General features: G+C 31.5%; 2 protein-coding genes across 2 annotated transcripts; both read right to left on the bottom strand.

Moving 5' to 3' along the window:
• Positions 1-7,660: 7,660 nt before the first annotated feature.
• LOC146934072 (membrane-anchored ubiquitin-fold protein 3-like) lies at positions 7,661-10,034 on the bottom strand. Its single transcript, XM_085705924.1, has 3 exons — positions 9,865-10,034; positions 7,963-8,148; positions 7,661-7,834 (listed from the first exon to the last, which is right to left on the bottom strand). The coding sequence occupies exons 1-3, from the start codon at positions 9,992-9,994 to the stop codon at positions 7,800-7,802; spliced, it is 351 nt and encodes a 116-aa protein (XP_085562050.1). The 5' UTR covers positions 9,995-10,034; the 3' UTR covers positions 7,661-7,799.
• A 1,956-nt stretch (positions 10,035-11,990) lies between these two features.
• LOC146934071 (membrane-anchored ubiquitin-fold protein 3) lies at positions 11,991-16,879 on the bottom strand. The gene is made up of 4 exons (XM_085705923.1): positions 16,735-16,879; positions 16,410-16,622; positions 13,332-13,502; positions 11,991-12,307 (listed from the first exon to the last, which is right to left on the bottom strand). Exons 2-4 carry the CDS (start codon positions 16,537-16,539, stop codon positions 12,252-12,254), a joined length of 357 nt encoding a protein of 118 aa, XP_085562049.1. The 5' UTR covers positions 16,540-16,622; positions 16,735-16,879; the 3' UTR covers positions 11,991-12,251.
• Between the last annotated feature and the right edge of the window lie 794 nt (positions 16,880-17,673).

Raw genomic sequence — 17,673 nt, 5'->3', positions numbered from 1 at the left:
AATTGTGTTCATATTCCTCCATTCTACCGTATTACTCATAAATTACGCATGAAATTCAAAATGAAAAGCTCAAAAATTAAAAGTTTTAAACAATATAACTTGTTTAATTATATATGAGTTATAGGGCATAAGAACAATTAAATTATTTTTTTCCGACAGTCAACAATAATACTAATTAGAAAATAGAAAATGCTAACTAGTGGACACTAGTTAAGGAAACAAGTATAGTAGAAATTTCTTAAAACTTTTAAAATCAAATACTTTAAAAGCGTAGAACATATTGTTTTCAATGCAAAACTTACCATTTTGTTTTTTTAACTAGTATCCCGAAGATATTAGTTCTAATAATAATAACAATATATGGATTGGAATGTGTTAAAGGGTCGGATTTTGTACACCCTTATATAAAATAGTGAAAAAAATATATTAAATTAATACATTCTCTAAAAAAAAATTAACTACGTACTTTAACTAAGTTTTTTTTTTGTCAAAAAAAAAACTAAGTTTTTTACAATTGCTACATTTTTTCAAAAACAAAAAAAAAAAGAGTAAGTTTTTAACAATTGCTACATCTCAACCGTATATTCAATATCCTATTATATATTTTTTTCCTCTCTCATGTATAATGGGATAGATGTAACAATTGAAAAAATGTAGAAAATTCAACTCGAGAGATTATGTCACTGAGCCACACAACACAAACCTTTGTGTGACCCAGATTTAATGTCATCGTGACATTATGTCACTGAAGTATTATCCCTTTATGTATTCCTTTGTCACATACTTAAAAACGAAAGATAAGCGTAAATGACATTGAACATGTAACTTTCTTTTAAGAAGAATACGTTACTGTTATCACTACAGTCCTAACGTTATTTCTTATATCACCTTTTTTTTATATAAACCTCGTGAGTTTCTTTTCTTTTTTTATCATAGATTAGTTAGATAGATAATAATCAGTTTTAAGATTTTAAGTTGATTTGTACCTCAATGGAATCAAATTCGATCGTAACCTCGTTCTTGTTCCTACTGGGATTGCTCTTTTTTGTTGCAGGTGATCAATGAATTAAATACAATATATAAATAAATTCTCATATGACACTAATTTTGTTGAATGTTTCTTTGATGCAGATGGTGAAAAGTGCAACAAAGTCCAACAGGATCAATTAATGGCATTACAACATACATAGTTGAGATAGCAAATACATGTGTGAGAGGATGCAAAATCTCTAACATTCATGTTGCTTGTGGTGGTTTCAGCTCTGCACGTTTGATCAACCCAACAATTTTCAAACGCCTCAATAAAAATGTTTGTCTTGTTAACAATGGCAAGATTCTTCAAAATGGAGGCATTGTTTCTTTTCAGTATGCCAATAGGATTCGTTATCCACTATCTGTTTCTTCTGTACGCTGCAAGTGATCTTAATTATGTTTCCTATCGGTTATTTTGCAAAATTCTTCAGTTGGATTTTGCAAATGTTTTTATCATGTACACTCCATCTAGTCGTGATTGCTAGAAGTAGAATACCAGATGATCTTGCTAACTTGTCTGTAATGACACATGTTAAGGGACATTGAAGTAGCAACTTTGTATTGAAAAAACAATAGTTCGACTTTAAAAAAATTGAATGTTTGATGAATATTAAGTTCATTAACTTGGACTTTTTAAGAGCAAATGTTTGTATTTTCTAATAACAAATTACCATTGAAGTTCATGTTGTTGTTTATTATTGTATTTTATTTATTTATTTATTTTTTGTGTGAAGGTTTTCCATAAAATGGTTCTATAGGTTTAGGTTAGCACTTGCATATGAAATTAGATATCTTGAAACAGCATATGATTGAATGAGATAGTTTGGTATCTTTCCTAAATTATCATTTATCATGCATCGATGTAATCACCATTACCATAAATGAGTAGTGAAATATATTGTTTTTTTTTTTTCTTTTTGAGATTATCCTTTGCAAAATTGTGGGTAAGTTACCTCGGCTGATGTGGCACCAATAAACGGGAGAAGATTGTCTCATGTGGTTTTCTCTCATGTGTAATCCAGACCCTCCATTAAATAGGTGAGATAATGTGTTTGTAATATCAAAAAGGCTTAATAGTAGTTTTAGCCCCCTAAGAAAAAAATTACAAAACCTCCCCCTAAGTTTTGCAACTGTGACAGTTTTGGCCCCCCAAGGCAAAAAAATAAAAATAAAAAAAATAACACGTGGGTGCCACGTCAGCGTAGACCGAGTCAAAATTGGCCTTGGGGGCCAAAACTGCCTTAGGTGCAAAACTTAGGGGGCTAAAACTGCTATTAAACCTATCAAAAAAGGAGAGAGAGTGCAATTAAAGGTGGATAGTGGGGCACTGCAAAAAACAGGAGAGATCTCCACTGGAGAGGATCCACTCCCCCAATAAACTTGTTACTCTCTCTGTACTTCACACTTAGTTAATCATTATTCATCCTCCAACAATTCTCAATCGATTATGAACTATATATATATATATATATATATATTTGTAAAAAAAATACCATTTTTCAATTTAACAAATATGTAAACCTTCATTTTCGTCCATAATCATCAACAATGCGCATGGAATCCTCTTCCAACCCGTGCTCAGCACAGGTATCTCGACTAATTAACTAAAAGTAAAAACAAGAAATTGTATCAAAGTCAATACAATTCAGTTCTATAATAGGGCTCAAAACGAATGCAATTAACCGGGGCTCAAAACCAATGCAATTAAGCATGCGCTTATAAAAAAAATGCAATTAGCCATATGCATGCACAATAAGGGTGTAAGCGGTACGAACAAAACCGACGGAATCAAAAATCTAAATTAAACCAAAAGAAGTTTGTAACCAAAAAAAACTTATAATATAGGCAAAATTACACTTTTAGTCCCTTAACTTTATTTTAGGTAACAATTTAGTCCTTTATCTTTTTTTCATTTCAATTTTGTCCTTTTGATCCATTTACATATGAATTTTTAAGCTTAAAATTCATGATTTTATTTTCTCATGGTCTTTCAGTCTTCAAATCTATGATCCTTGTCTATGTTTGCATAAGAATATTAAATTTGAAGCTTGAAAATGTGGTGGATTCTAGGGTGAGGGTTCATTTAAGTCCCTCACCGGTGAACCATGTAAAATACACCGTTAGATTAAAACAATGATTCAGATTTAATGAAAATAAAAGGTGATCATATACTTATTTTTACACACAATATTCTCCCTCCCTCTTCTCCATCTGTCTTTCTTCTCCAAGGCTACGATGGTGGAATTTAGCAAGTTTCAGATTTTTCACTACCGTTCAATTGATTCAAATTTAATGGCAAACCTTTAATTTCAATGTAGCCATGGCAAAACAAAAGGGAAGAACAAACAATAAAATTCTCATTACTTCAACCAAACACGTGACAGTTCTCAACTTGTTACTAATATTAAAATTAAAAAAATCTAAGTTATGAGGAGAAGTAAAGGTGCAGTAATTAGAAAGTAAAAGAGTGCAACTATGAATAGTTGAAAGAAAAAAAAAGTTTGAGATAGAGAGGATGAAGCGGTTACACACTATGAGAAAGAGATAGTATTGTATGTGACGAAACATGATGTTCTTTAAAAAATTTCATCAAATCTGGAACATTGATTTAATCTAATGATATATTTTATATGGTCCACCGGTGAGGGACATAATTGATCATTCACCCTAGAATCCACTTGAAAATGTATATGAAGATGGAGAAAAATGACCAAATTGAAATGAAAAAAAAATAAAGGACCAAACTATTACCAGAAATTAAGTTAAGGGACTAAAAATGTAATTTTACCTATAATATAAGTTGTTATAGTTCTATATAAAAAACTTGATATTTTCTTCTACGTTTTCTTTTATCAATTTCTCCTTCTGTTTTACATTTTTACACAAGTTTTTTTTTTTTTTTTTGGTAGTGATACAAGTTTCTTTATCTTCCCTTGAATATGTTACAGCTATTGTTTTTAATTAATTAACGTTATATGTTATCCTGTTTTATATAAACCATGTGTGTTTCTATTATTTTTCATCATATATATTGATATTGTCCAATTAGTTAGATAATAATAATCTCTCGTTTTTTAGAATTTCTACATTGTATTTGTATCTCAATGGAATCACGTTCAACCGTAACCTTGTCCTTGTACCTATTGGGGTCGCTCATTTTGTTTATAGCAGGTGATCAATTGCTTAATAATACTTCCTCTATCTTAATTTTTTTTAAGAAGCCTCCTCTATATTAAATTATATGTCATATTACAAAAATATTATCATAAATTACAAGTTATTTTTAGAGGTCACAAATTACAAGTTATTTTACAATACTAATGAAATATTATTTTTCTTATCATATATTACTACTACTATTACTATCTCATTTTTCAATTCTTTATAGTTTCTCTTTTTCATATAATATTATCTAACTTTTTTAGTTTTAGTTTTGGTTTTTCTATTCCTTGTGTTTTGTTCATTTTGTTTTGTTTCCTTTAGCTAATGATTTCATTCATATATCAATCTTACAGATTTGAGCTATGGGTTTGATTATGCTAATGATGTTGCTGCTTTGAGTCCGGACTTGCAGCCAGAAGCTAATTACACACTCCCTAATCATGGAAAATATGGTATTCATCAAGGTGATTGTTTTTCCGAATAAACTCTTAACCTTTATTAACATGTACAAATTTATGCATGATAGAAAAACAAAAACATGTAACAAGTCACATTCATCACATCAAATTTATGTGGAATTAGCACCATCAAATAAAATGTGATAAATTCATAAGACACTAATTTTGTTCAAAGTTTAATTTTCTCATGCAGGTGGTAAACAATGCAAGTCTTTTATTACGATAAGCCAAAGTCCCACAGCCCCAATGAATGGCATTCCAACACACACGGTTGAAATATCAAATACATGTTTGAGAGGATGCAACATTTTTGACATTCATGTTGCTTGTGGCAAGTTCAGCTCTGTACATCCTATCAACCCAAATATTTTCAAACGCGTCAAGTATAATGATTGTCTTGTTAATGGTGGAAGGGCTCTTGCTAATGGGGCCATTATCTCCTTTAAGTATGCCAATACCTTCAGTTATCCACTATCTGTTTCTTCTGTACGTTGCAAATGATCTTTCTTGTGTTATACCTATTTGTGGATTTTGCAAAATTCTTTGACATGTACTCCATCTAGTCCCGGTTATAAAGAAAAAAAAACAATTTAACATTAAGATCAATGCAGTTAATTGTTCTTGTGAATTTTCAAATGTTTTTCCATATATGCCATTGTGAGATACTAGTATTGTGTGATGTTAAATATATATAATCATTAATATTAAAAAGTCAAATATTTTAAACGAAGATAAAAATCACTCTAAGTACTAGCTTAAACTTTGTAACTTTCTCAATTATAAATGAGACAAAAAAAAAAAAAAAAAAGACAAAAAACGGTACTATATGTTAGCACTTGCATACAAAACTGGATATTTTAATTAAAAGAAAGAAATGGTGTGATTTATGTATATATCAAAAAATCTGAAGAGATAAAATGTTTAATGATGTTGAACACCGTAGAAAACCGTAGAGATTTTCGGTGTAGGAAATCCATTCCCCAATGAAAGGGTGTCTTATATCTCTCACTATGCATAATTTTTTATATCATAGATTATATGATATACTAAATATTATCATAGACCATCAGCATTGAGGGTCATTAGCAGGGTCATTGACCATCCTCTCAACCTTTTTTTCTTACATTATCACCTCTGTCCTCTCTTTCACACTTTCACTCTCGCGAAAACCATTCCTCCCTCGCAAGATCTTGTTTATCACGGCAGGGTTATTAGCACCTACACCGCTTGCTGTAGAACAAAATCGTCATCAACAAGAACATACTCATCAAATCTTTAAAATTATTTTCAATAAGAATATTGCATTCTCCCTTGCACTCAAAAGTCAAGGACGCTGCCATGTTTAACCAAGAATACCACTGTTAGGGAAAAACACTTGAAAATAATGAAAAGGGGAGCAAACATAAAAGTTCAATCTTAGACATTGAGAGTAGAAATTAAATATTTAATTTTACTAACTTTAACTCATACGGATTTTATAATTTAAGAAAGAAATAACTGAAATGGTGTGATTGAGATTTCATTTTTAACGTGTTTAACAATTACAAGGGGAGCCGTTGTACCAGGTTTTTGAATCCACCTCGTTCGGGATGACAATTAGACCCATGTTCAGTCGGTACCCAAAAATATCCATGTCGGATAGGGGTAAAACTTGCATTATGGATACGAGTATCGGTAAATACCCAGAAAAATAAACGGGTATGAATGCGGATGCAGACACATTAGTTCCCACCCCACCCCATATATGTATATTTATATTTTTTATTTATATAAACTATAAAAATATTTACTTATCGCACACATACTGCGAACATAATGTGAACTCATGCATGGTTGATAATAGTATTTAGGTCACAAATCTAGATAAAACGTAGAGGTCAAGACTCATGTAACAATTTGATCAAACTCCTTACTTTTTGTTTTTTGACTAGATAAAAATATTTCATAACTAAGTTATTATCTTTCAAAACTTCTCCAATTGTTTTAATATGATACAAATATTTTTGTAATCGATCAATTTATTTTAATAGAAATGTGGGTAATGGTAAAGGCGTAAAGGATATGAGTACAGACACAAATATGAATGTTGCTCTCCACGTGGGTATATGTTCGAGTACGAGAATTTTTCCAAATCGCATGTGTGAGGACGGGTTCTATAGTATCCTATCCATTCCCATCACTACACCTTGCATCAATCAAATTTTGCTTCTTTAGGAAAGTTGGGTTTGAGATCATGCTTTCAGTTTGTAACCAAATTTGAAGGGTCACTGCTCATGAGAAGATAATATGATATGAAACTCCCTCACGGTAGGTAGAGTTTATCAAATCATAGATCAATAAGAAAAAATGATAGTTTTTTTTTTTTGGTGGAAGAAAAAATTATAGATTTAGTAAAAGAAAGAAAATGATAGATGAGTGACGTGAAAAATGGACATTTTAATAATAAAGTTTAGATAAGATTAAGATTATTTTTGGGTGATTTTGTCTCTATCTTTCTCTTAACTTTATGATTCAAATAAATAATTTATCTTATTTCTATCTTTTGCTTAACTTTCATATTCAAAATAATTCATCTTAATCATTAATCTATCTACAAAATAAATCAATGTCACCAAGTCACCAAATAATAAAGCTGGAGGATTCATTCTCACATAGTTGGAGTTGAGATACCTAGGGTGACTCCGTTAACTCTAAATATCCATGAATTTCACCACTTTATATTTATTTTAGAAAAATAGAAATGCTTGTTAAAAGTGAATAATTGCATCACGAAGATTTCCAGAAAACGTGGCAAACTAATATCCTTCAGATCTTTGTCTTATTTGATTACCCTTTCTTCAAAAAATGTAAATAAGACCCACCACCCATGATTTCCGGCCCGACATATATTTTATTGGCTAACATTAATTGCGGGACTATTTCTTGATAAAATCTTTCCTGATATATAGAAAAACCAAATTAAGAAGAAAAGAAAAAATCACGATAATTAAATGACAGCGGTATGCGTATTGGTAGCAATCAATGGTTATAGCTATGGATCCGTGTTATGAAGCATAAAAACGCAAAACATCTACGAAGCTACAAGTTATAGCTTCCATGGTGAAAGAGATATGGACAAGGCTCCAAACAGACAGTTGTTTTCAATCTTCACATTATCGAACAAGAACAGCCAACCTTGTTCTCTGTTGAGGAAAAGAAATATGCAAATATCAAACTTCAAATCAAAGGTACTATAGGACTCTTGTAGAATAGAAAATAGCCCATAAATATGCAAATTATGATTATGTTCATATTTGATTATGGATCTTACCAGCCTTAGATTTTGCTAGAGGTGGTGGCGGTGAAAGGTGATGGACATGCATCGTTATAACTTCCTCCTCAATATCACCAAATGGTGTTTTACATTGCCCAACAGTCACGTTGTTATCCAATATTTTACCAGAACTTATCAATTTCACTTCATTTGCTGACTTTGGCAATGGCTGGAACTTTTTGCCTACATTATAGAAAAAGAGTGCAAATACATTAGAGAACCCGTCCATACATAATCCTCAATAAGTTGTAATAACAATAGAAAAGTAAGCATATTCGCAACATTGATAACAATAACAATCATAATTGTCAGCTATTAATGTACGATTGTAAAAGCACACAATCAATGCTCCTCAATAAAAAGGGAGCAGAAACCTAAAATGGGATTGATTTGGCTGAGATTGTGGAGCAATGATAGGTAGACACCCGTGTACACCCTTTTGTACCACTCTAAAAAAATTCAGTTAACCAAATATATGTTATGTGACCACATTTTTTTAGTCGCATCACCACTATTTTTGCAAATTTATTTGGTTAACTAAGTGGGAAAATAGTGGTCACACGCATTTAGTTGCGTGACCACATTTTTCAGCTTCTAAATAGTGGTCACGCAACTGAAAAAATATGGTCACACAAACCATATATTTGGTAAATTGAATTTTTTTAGAGTGGTGCAAAGGAGTGTACACATTAAGGATGTCTATCGATCTTTATTCTAGATTGTATGATAGCAGTTCAGATTTTTATATATTTTTTTGTAATACAAAGGGCTGGAATCCAAAAGAAGTGAAAAACTATAGAGTTACTAATCGAGGTAAGGAGACACTTCGAAAATCATCTGCTAAAACCAGAGACACCTTAATAAGTGCCGACTGAAAATCTAGAATCTACCAAAACCATTTACTCAACACAAGACAACCACGATTTTCTTAATACCATCAATATCATGATTTCAGATTTTAAAACAAAATAGTGTTCTCACAAAATTACTAACTTTTGTTTAAATTTTATTTTTAAGACATTTTAAAATACAAAGTCATTATTAAACTAATGTCATGGATTTAGTTTAATATTTCATTTTCAATTGATAATAAAAGCAATTGATTTAACCAACATTGTATCACAACATGACTCTCTTCGATGACCCGAGTTCGAGTTGCCTGTTTGGGAGATAGTCTAGCACTTTTAAAATAAAAAACAAATGTCGCATTGTTGACTCAAGGATTAGTCTCATAGCAAGTCCAAAAAGACTAGATCGTGGGGATACCTTGAGATGCCTACTGGGGGTAAAAATCCTAATACGATGGGTTAACAAAAAAAAGGCAATCTATTTAATCTTTATTGAGATAATATTAATATTACGTCCGATGTTTTAAAACTCAAATGTCTATGAAAGATCGATAGGAGATTAAGAGATCGTAACTCATGGATCTTAAGATCGTCAGATCTTATTACCAATAAATTATAAATCACAACAATTAACTAATGTCAAAACCATAAGATCACAACCATGAGAGAAGAGTGAAATGTAAGAACAAAAGTGAAGAGTGAAACAAACACAACAAACTAATTCAAACTAAAGATTGAAGAGTGAAATTAACATCCGAGAAACAAATGAAACCATCAAAACAGAGGAAGGGGCACAAACCCTGGGTTAGAAATTAGTTAAAAAATTAGGTTTTTTTTTGTTTGGAACTCTGTCTCTTAATATGATTACATGGTCAAACTCTTACTGCCGATAAATATGTAAATCCAACTCATTAAATCAAACAAGCAACTTCTAAAACTAAAAAAGAACGCTTCTACCAATATTCTCAAAAACACATCAACAATCATAACTAAACAAAAACAGTAAATAAAATTGAAATTCTACCAAACATAAAAGTGTAGAAAAATTAACCTTGAGGCCAATGAGAGATAATCCTTTGCTTAAGCATATCAACAGTGGCAGCAGAAGAATACCTAAACGGTCCAATATCAGAACCATCAAATAACCTAAACCTGATTTTAACCGAATCCTCTTCCGCCATTTTAATTCACTTTGTTTTATTATTTTTTTCTCCTACTCAAACCCTAATAATCCTTGTTCGAAAATGACTTTATAATTTTACAGTTCAATCACATATACTTACAGTTCAATCACATATATACGCGCAAAATCAAAGATACGTAGTTTCCTAGAATAGTGGTTGATAGTAATAATGATAATAATGAAAAAGAGATATACTATAATCCAATATTACCTTATTGGATTCAATCACCTGCATGATGATGTTATACTTGAATGGCACAATCAAGAAAGAACTTCCTCTCATTGATTGATGTGATTCATTTATTCTCTATTCCAGCTTCCAGACTGGAAACATTTCCTTTCAAAATAGTATACATCATGAGCCGAAATCAATGTGCTCATCATCATCAATGTGCCCATTTTGTTGCTTAATTATTTAACCTCCTTTACAAACAAAAAAAAAAAAATTGAAAATAAACGACATTTTGTATGAATCTACTATTCAAACATTGGCTAATCTTACTGGAGGGCTATGGCCTATGGGGCACGAATTCTTTCGAATTTTTTGGATATGCAAGAGTAATCAACTTCTTACAACTTGTTTAAAATGTTCAATACTATTACCACTCGAACCAGGTTATTGTTGGTTGTTAAAAATCAATATATTTTGTAATGATCAAAGATTTTTTTTATTAATTTTATAAATTCCAAATACCATTTTATTAAAAAAAATAGAAATATTTTTGTGCATATTAACATAATAAATTGTAAAAAACTAATTTAATGTAGGATATTATTTTACAAATTACAATTGTGAAATTTTTTATTTACATCAATATTATAAAATAAAGACAAGGAAAAGTAATAGATTTTTTTTTTGTCAATTAGACTAATGGTTAAAAATTCACCTTTAAAAATAAAGACAAGAAAAAGTAATAGATTTTTTTTTTTTTGTCAATTAGACTAATGGTTAAAAATTCACCTTTAAGGTGAATAGGTCGTGAACCCAAAGTTCGAACCCCGACCCCAACTAAGTTATACTGATTGGGACAAAGTAGTAGTATTTATTGAATCCAAAAAAAAAAAAAAAAGAGTAATAGAATTAATACAAAATATAACAAATAATATACTAAATACTAAACATTAATATTATGGAATTACATGATGACAATGATCACTTATGTTAAAAATATATGAAATAGTAAAAAATGAATTAAACTAATAAGTCTTAGTAAAAAAACAAAGCATTCTTCAAAAGAAAAGTCTTTGATAAAAAAACAAAGCGAAAACCAATAAGTAATAAAAGAATACGATATATCATATAAAAAAATAAGTATTAAAATATATATTTTTTTGAAAGTAAATGTTAAAATATATCTCTGATTGTTTTGAAAAATGAATCTAAAATTTAATCCTTTCTATGCGGTTTTTTCGAAAGGACGTCCAAACACTCCTCAAGATGTGGATCTTGTGGTGGTGCAACAAGCTCTCCCTCCGCATCACCTTTCCACCTCAATTGGGGTTGCTTTCAACCAGATGTTTTTGGCAGCTTCCACAGCGCCAGATGCTTTGGTGGGTTGTGGTTTTGCTCATATCAGTCTAGTATGGATTTGATTGATCAAGTTTCTCTTTAACTTGGAAGGGTCGGCCATCGCTAGCAACGCCTCCATATAAGGGTGTTTATCAGGAGATGTTTCGGTTCTGCTTTGGTGTGTTTATGGCCAGCAGGTTGTTTTTCTGGTTGCCTTCATTGTGTTTGGGTCACTGTGCTTTTGAGCAGGGGTTGGTGTTTTTCTGTTTCGCTACCGCTGCGATTCTGTTCTGGGCAGATTTACTGGGTGTCGTGTGGCTTGTGTTTGGTGTGTTTTGGCTGGTTTTCTTAGGGTGTAGTTCAGCAAATTAAAAAACCAATGACTTTACTCTTTTTCCACGACAATTAAATTACAACAGTAGTACTTACGCACTATCAAATGCATATGATAAAGAAAAAATGGATATGTTATCAGACACGTGAATGAAAATGCAAAGTGAAAACGCCATGCATAATGGTAGCAATCAATGGTTACATTGTTTTCAATCCTTTTCGACGTTGTAATAAAAAGAATGACATCATCTTCAGAAGTCACACCATTAACCCAAACTTTTCTATAAATATATAATTGCTTGTATACGTATTTTACACAGGGATGCTGAAAATAGAAGGATTTCGATCAAGCAGATGGTTTTCTGTGGTTCACAAGTGATTGATGAAAGCATCTCCAACTCACAAACTGTCTTCACATTATAGAACAAGAACAGACAACCTTCTTGGATGAATCGTCAACCTTCTTCTCTGTTGAGTAAAAGAAAAATGCAAATATCAAACTTCATAATTTCTCAACCTTCAAATCAAAAGATATTGTAGGATTCTTGCAAAATAGAACATAGCTCATAACATGCTTCATACTTGATGGTGACTCTAACCCAGGTATCTCCTTCAACCATTATTATGTTCATATAACCCTCTACCAGACAATTAAATTACAAGGTGGGACAACTTCCCCCAAACATGTATGGTTTTAAGTTGGCAATCATTAGAATTGGTTTTATCTTGGACAGGTGGGTATTTTTAGTAAATATATAAATGTTTAGTAGATGAGATGCCTCGGATAACTTCTCAAAGGCATGTCGGTTTCAAACTTTGTAACACCGACATTTATGGTCCAAGGTGTGTCTGGTGTCTAACACGTGTTAGTATCCGACAACGAGGCATGTGATTACATTTAATTAATTCATTTTCTCAAAATATTATTGGTGTCTGCGTAAGTGTTGTGTCCAGTGTTTGTGCTTCATAGGTTAAAAGTCCCATATTACTTTAGAGTGTTTGGGTAGGAGGGTTTAGGAGGGGAAGGGAGGGGAGGGTTTACTTTTCATTTTTAAATTACGGACACTAAGAAATGTTTTTTAAAAAGTTAACATATTAACATGATAAACGATCTTATAATACGTCAATCACACTTAATTTATTTTAAAAAAACATGTTATATAGTTCGTAATTTAAAAAAGAAAAGTAAACCCTCCCTTCCCTTCTTCTCCTAAACCCTCAATCCAAACACACCTTAGGCTTTCAACGACTTCTATAAATGTTTGTTTATTGAACTGTTCAAAGTAACAAAGTCCTATACGCAAGGTAAAAAGATAGAAAAAAGAATTTTCTACAGGGAAAAGCTGGCTGCTAACTCATCAAATCTACAAGCGTCCCTGCAAATTATGTTTTTCAGCCATTTCTACCTCATCTATTTCATCAAGAGGTGGCTGAATTACATGTTAATGTGGCTATAAAAAGATGCATTAACAATAGAAACTATGGATCTTACCAGCCTTAGATTTTGCTAGAGATGGCTGTACAACAACATGCATGATTATAACTCCCCCTGCAATATCACCAAATGGTGCTTTACACTGACCAACAGTCTTGTTGTTTTCCAATATTTTACCAGAACTAATCAATTTCACTTCATTTGCTGACTTTGGCAGGAACGTTTTGCCTACATTATGGGGAAAAGAACAACAATACAATGAAAGAATATATGAGAGAACCCGTGCAACATAATCCTCAATAAGTTGTAAAAGAGAACCTAAAGGAGCTACATGAGTATTCATCATAACAAATTGACTGAATAAGTAAACGCTAAAAACCTGTTAGAATTAACAATAATCAATCATATGACCATAATATATCACTCAATATAAACTTAATTAAAACGAAAATCATATTTATTCTACACTTCATCTAAAAACACAACCAAATTTTAGTTTGAACTGAGTAAGTGAAGGGCCAAAATTTTCCTTGCAGAGAGTTTGACGACAATTTATATACAATTTTGCTTACCAAATGTTATACCGAGCATGTTAAACATATTTTTCATGATTTAGGTGTCCTCAATCATTTTACAGGGTTGACTGGAAATTAAGATAAAAATAACTTATATTCCATGTATTATTGGAAGGGGTCAAAGACAGATGTATCGTTAAAATAGTAGGGTTCTTATTATAATAGGAACCTTTTATGCAAGGAATCGTAATGGTTTAGGCTTTCAATACCGTTAATGATGTTAGACAGTGTTGTGCACCATACCTACACATCTTAGTTTTTGTATCAAGCACAGATTTTCATTATTTAGATTTTGCATCAAACACATATTTCATCATCTGTGAGATATGGTATGCCTCTCGTTTCCACCTTTTCTGTGTAATTTTAACATACCAACAGAGCAGTATATTCTTTCATGGTTTAATTCTGTCACAATCTCGATTGCTGAGTTTCAAAAAATCTGAAACTCCTTTTGTTTTGCATTCCTCTCTAATCTGACAGTTGTCTAATAACCATGTCCTCATTGGCCGAGCAGAATCTACAACTACCACACTCCTAGTTTTCTCCTTTAGTAATTATATCACAATCTCCCTTATTGAGTTACAAAAATCTTAAACTCCATTTACCTGGCCTTCCTATCCGTTGTGATCATTGTCTAGAGACTATGTCCTTGTTGGCTGAGCACCAACTAACTACAACTACCACACTTTTACTTTTCATTCCTACTTCTGCCATGCTTTTCCTCCTTCCCACTGATGCTAGATCTAGTTCTTCACCTTCATGGACCCTCTTAATAAACCGATGCCTCCACTTGAATCAAGTGGTGCCAATCAGTCACAGACACAGGGACGGAGCCAGAATTGGACAGCTGGAATGGAGATCATGAGACTAGGAGAGGGAGAGAATTTGATTGTCTTATTTCAACACAACTCATACAGAATTCTGATTGGCTTTAGCAATGCAAGAGATCTTATGAAAAAAAGCTGTTAATATCAGTATTGGCATATGAACTAACTTCGATGTCCGTAACGGCTGTTGATAAGGAAAATAGATTGACATTGGCAAATGTCAATCCCATAATATTTTATTCTATTCAGAGAAGGTTCAAACTAAACCAAGAGCTATACGCCTGTTTGTCTGTGTGAATGAAAATTACATTTTACTCTGCTCAGATCAAAAGCAAGTGCTACATGCTTGTTTGCTTGTGTGAATGAAAATTATATTTTATTCTATATAGACAAGTTTCAAGCAAAAACTAGTGCTGCGTGCTTGCTTTTCTGAGTAAAAGAAAATTATGATGGAAAACCCGTGTCCTCTCGTCATTATTCAGTCTTCACAACCAAATAAACCCACATTCATACCCTACCCATGAAACTAACACAGACGAGAATAGAAAAAGTAAGTATTTTTGCAACATTGATGACAATAACAATCATAAATCATAATAGTCAGCTATGAATGTACGATTGTAACAGCAGAAAATATACGGTCCTCAATAAAAACAACACAGAAACCTAAAATGGGCTTGATTTGGCTTACATTGGATGACATAGTTCAGATTTTGCTCAGCAAAAACTAAGATTTTCTTAATATCATCAATACTGTGATTTCAGTTTTTCAAGTTCATAATAGCGTTTTAGTAAAATCACTGTGCTGGGATGACTCTCTTCTAGGAAAAGAACCCAGGTTCGATTCTTTGAGTCGCCCATTTGGGAGGTAGTCCAGCCCCAAAAAAACCTGATTCTCTTCTAGGAGAAGAACCCGGGTTCAATTCTTTGAGTTGCCCATTTGGGAGGTAGTCCAACTCTGGAAAAACCAGATGTCCCGTTGTCGACTTGAGGATTGGTCCCATAGGGCCCAAAGGGGCTAAGCCGTCAGGATACCTTGAGGCGCCTACTCGGGGTCAAAGATCCTAATTTGGTGAGTTAGCACAAAGAAAGAAAAAAAAGCAATCAATTTAATCTTTGTTGAGGTAATATTAATGTTACATGAGATTTTATTGATTTTAGATCTTTATTGAGGTAATATATTAATGTTACGTGAGATTTTATTGATTTTAGTTTTCATTAAGTATGTTTTTTTAAAATATTTTTGGAGGCTTAAGACGATTGTGTTTATGGCCTTAATCTTGGGCCAGCCATGAACAACACCACATATTGACACAAACAACCATAAAAATCCAACAGCTCCAAATCCTTGATTATCTTCTAATAAAAACACAGAACGCATAAACTCTATAAATATTGCCAAACTCAAAATGAAACTCCTAGTTTGGCCACTTCATATATAAATATGAAAATCCAACTTAAAAGAAAAGAGCAAGAAACAATGATTATCAATTCAAGTGACACTAACAATCATTTTTTACCGCCGTTGCCGATGAAATTTAAAGTCAAACTCTCACCACTAAACTAACATCTCAAAGACAAACATGTAAATCAAACTCATTAAACCAAGCAAACAAGTTCCAAAACTAAAAAAAAAGTGACACCCTAATCAACAATCAAACCTAACCAAAATAAAAACAGTAAATAAAGTTAATAAAATTGAATTGAAAAAAAGAAAAGAAAAAAAAACAAACCTTTAGGCCAATCAGAGACAATTCTTTGCTTAAGCATATCAACAGTAGCAGCAGATGAATACCTAAAGGGTCCAATATCAGAACCATCGTATAACCTAAACTTGATATCAACCAAATCTTCTTCCGGCATTTCAATTCACTTTGATTTTTCTCTCTTCAACTCAACTCAACTCTTCCCTTACTCAAACCCTAATCTTATCTTTCTTTTGATTCCTATAATTTTCAATCAAAAATGATTTTATTATAATTGAATTGAATCATACAATATACACGCGCAAAATCAAAGATCTGAATAGTAATATAATTAAAAGGGATCGAATATTACCTTACTGGCTTTGATTTGATTTTGATTTTGATTTTGATTACAGTAAAACCATTTCAAAGATTGTTTTGACTTCGTTTTTTTTTGCTACCTAGCTCCGTTCAATGTTTTTATTTTCTTTCCTTTTTTTTCTTCTTCGGTTGGTGGTATCTGTTTAACTCAACAACAAAATCAAGATTAAATTAATTTAAACAATAATAAAAATATTATTTATTTTTTTGAACAAAAATATATTATTTATTTATTTTTTTAATTAAGTTATTACAAGGTTGGAGTAGTAGTCAGTGAACACCCAGTCAAAAAAACACGGTCCACGGACACCGTTCTTCTGTTCACGTTAAGACAAACGGTACCGTTACTCTGAATTGGGATTGTAATAATGGCGTGATTTTGCGTTTTTTTTTTTTTTTAATTAAGGTTTAAACCCCGAATTTGCATGTATTATGTATTATTCCTATCAATTGAATTAAGTTTGTGAAGACGTGATTTTGGGTTTATTTCAAGGTGTGTTTGTTTCTATTAAAAAAATAGATTTTATGTTAAAAGAATTTAGAGATTTTTAAAAAATCAGAAGTCATTTTTGTTTGCCTACTATCCATAAAAATTCATTTAAAAAAAATGAGTTTTAAGTTGTATATGTGTTACCTCCTTGCTGTTGAAAAAAATAGATTTTGAGAAATGCTAATCCTATTAGCTTTTCATTTTAAGATCAAAATATAATTTTTTTGATTAAATGAATTTTCTAAAAATCCTAAATAAACACTTAAAAATGAAAAAAGTGATTTTATTTTTTTAAGAAAAAAAATAGATTTTTTTTGAAAAAATATATTAAACAAACGGGCCCTAAATTATACAATATGAACTGTTTATTCAATATTTCAGAATTATAAAATATAATTTTTTTTTGAGAGAAGAATTATAAAATATAAATATAAATTACAA

This window comes from Medicago sativa, chromosome 4, assembly GCF_051527215.1.
Source record: "Medicago sativa cultivar Bolivia chromosome 4, Bolivia_mono, whole genome shotgun sequence".
NCBI classification, from domain to species: domain Eukaryota; kingdom Viridiplantae; phylum Streptophyta; class Magnoliopsida; order Fabales; family Fabaceae; genus Medicago; species Medicago sativa.
Note: the sequence above shows the minus strand (reverse complement) of the source record. Positions and strands in the feature narration are given on the sequence as shown.

What these genes read in the sequence shown, in the direction of transcription:
- LOC146934071 (XM_085705923.1), bottom strand. Translation starts at nt 16,539, where the DNA reads ATGCCGGAAGAAGATTTGGTTGATATCAAGTTTAGGTTATACGATGGT. An exon ending in TGTCTCTGATTGGCCTAAAG is followed by an intron (nt 13,503 to 16,409) that starts GTTTGTTTTTTT and finishes CCCATAATGTAG; the next exon opens with GCAAAACGTTCCTGCCAAAG. An exon ending in TCTAGCAAAATCTAAGGCTG is followed by an intron (nt 12,308 to 13,331) that starts GTAAGATCCATA and finishes TTTACTCAACAG; the next exon opens with AGAAGAAGGTTGACGATTCA.
- LOC146934072 (XM_085705924.1), bottom strand. Translation starts at nt 9,994, where the DNA reads ATGGCGGAAGAGGATTCGGTTAAAATCAGGTTTAGGTTATTTGATGGT. An exon ending in TATCTCTCATTGGCCTCAAG is followed by an intron (nt 8,149 to 9,864) that starts GTTAATTTTTCT and finishes TCTATAATGTAG; the next exon opens with GCAAAAAGTTCCAGCCATTG. An exon ending in TCTAGCAAAATCTAAGGCTG is followed by an intron (nt 7,835 to 7,962) that starts GTAAGATCCATA and finishes TTTCCTCAACAG; the next exon opens with AGAACAAGGTTGGCTGTTCT.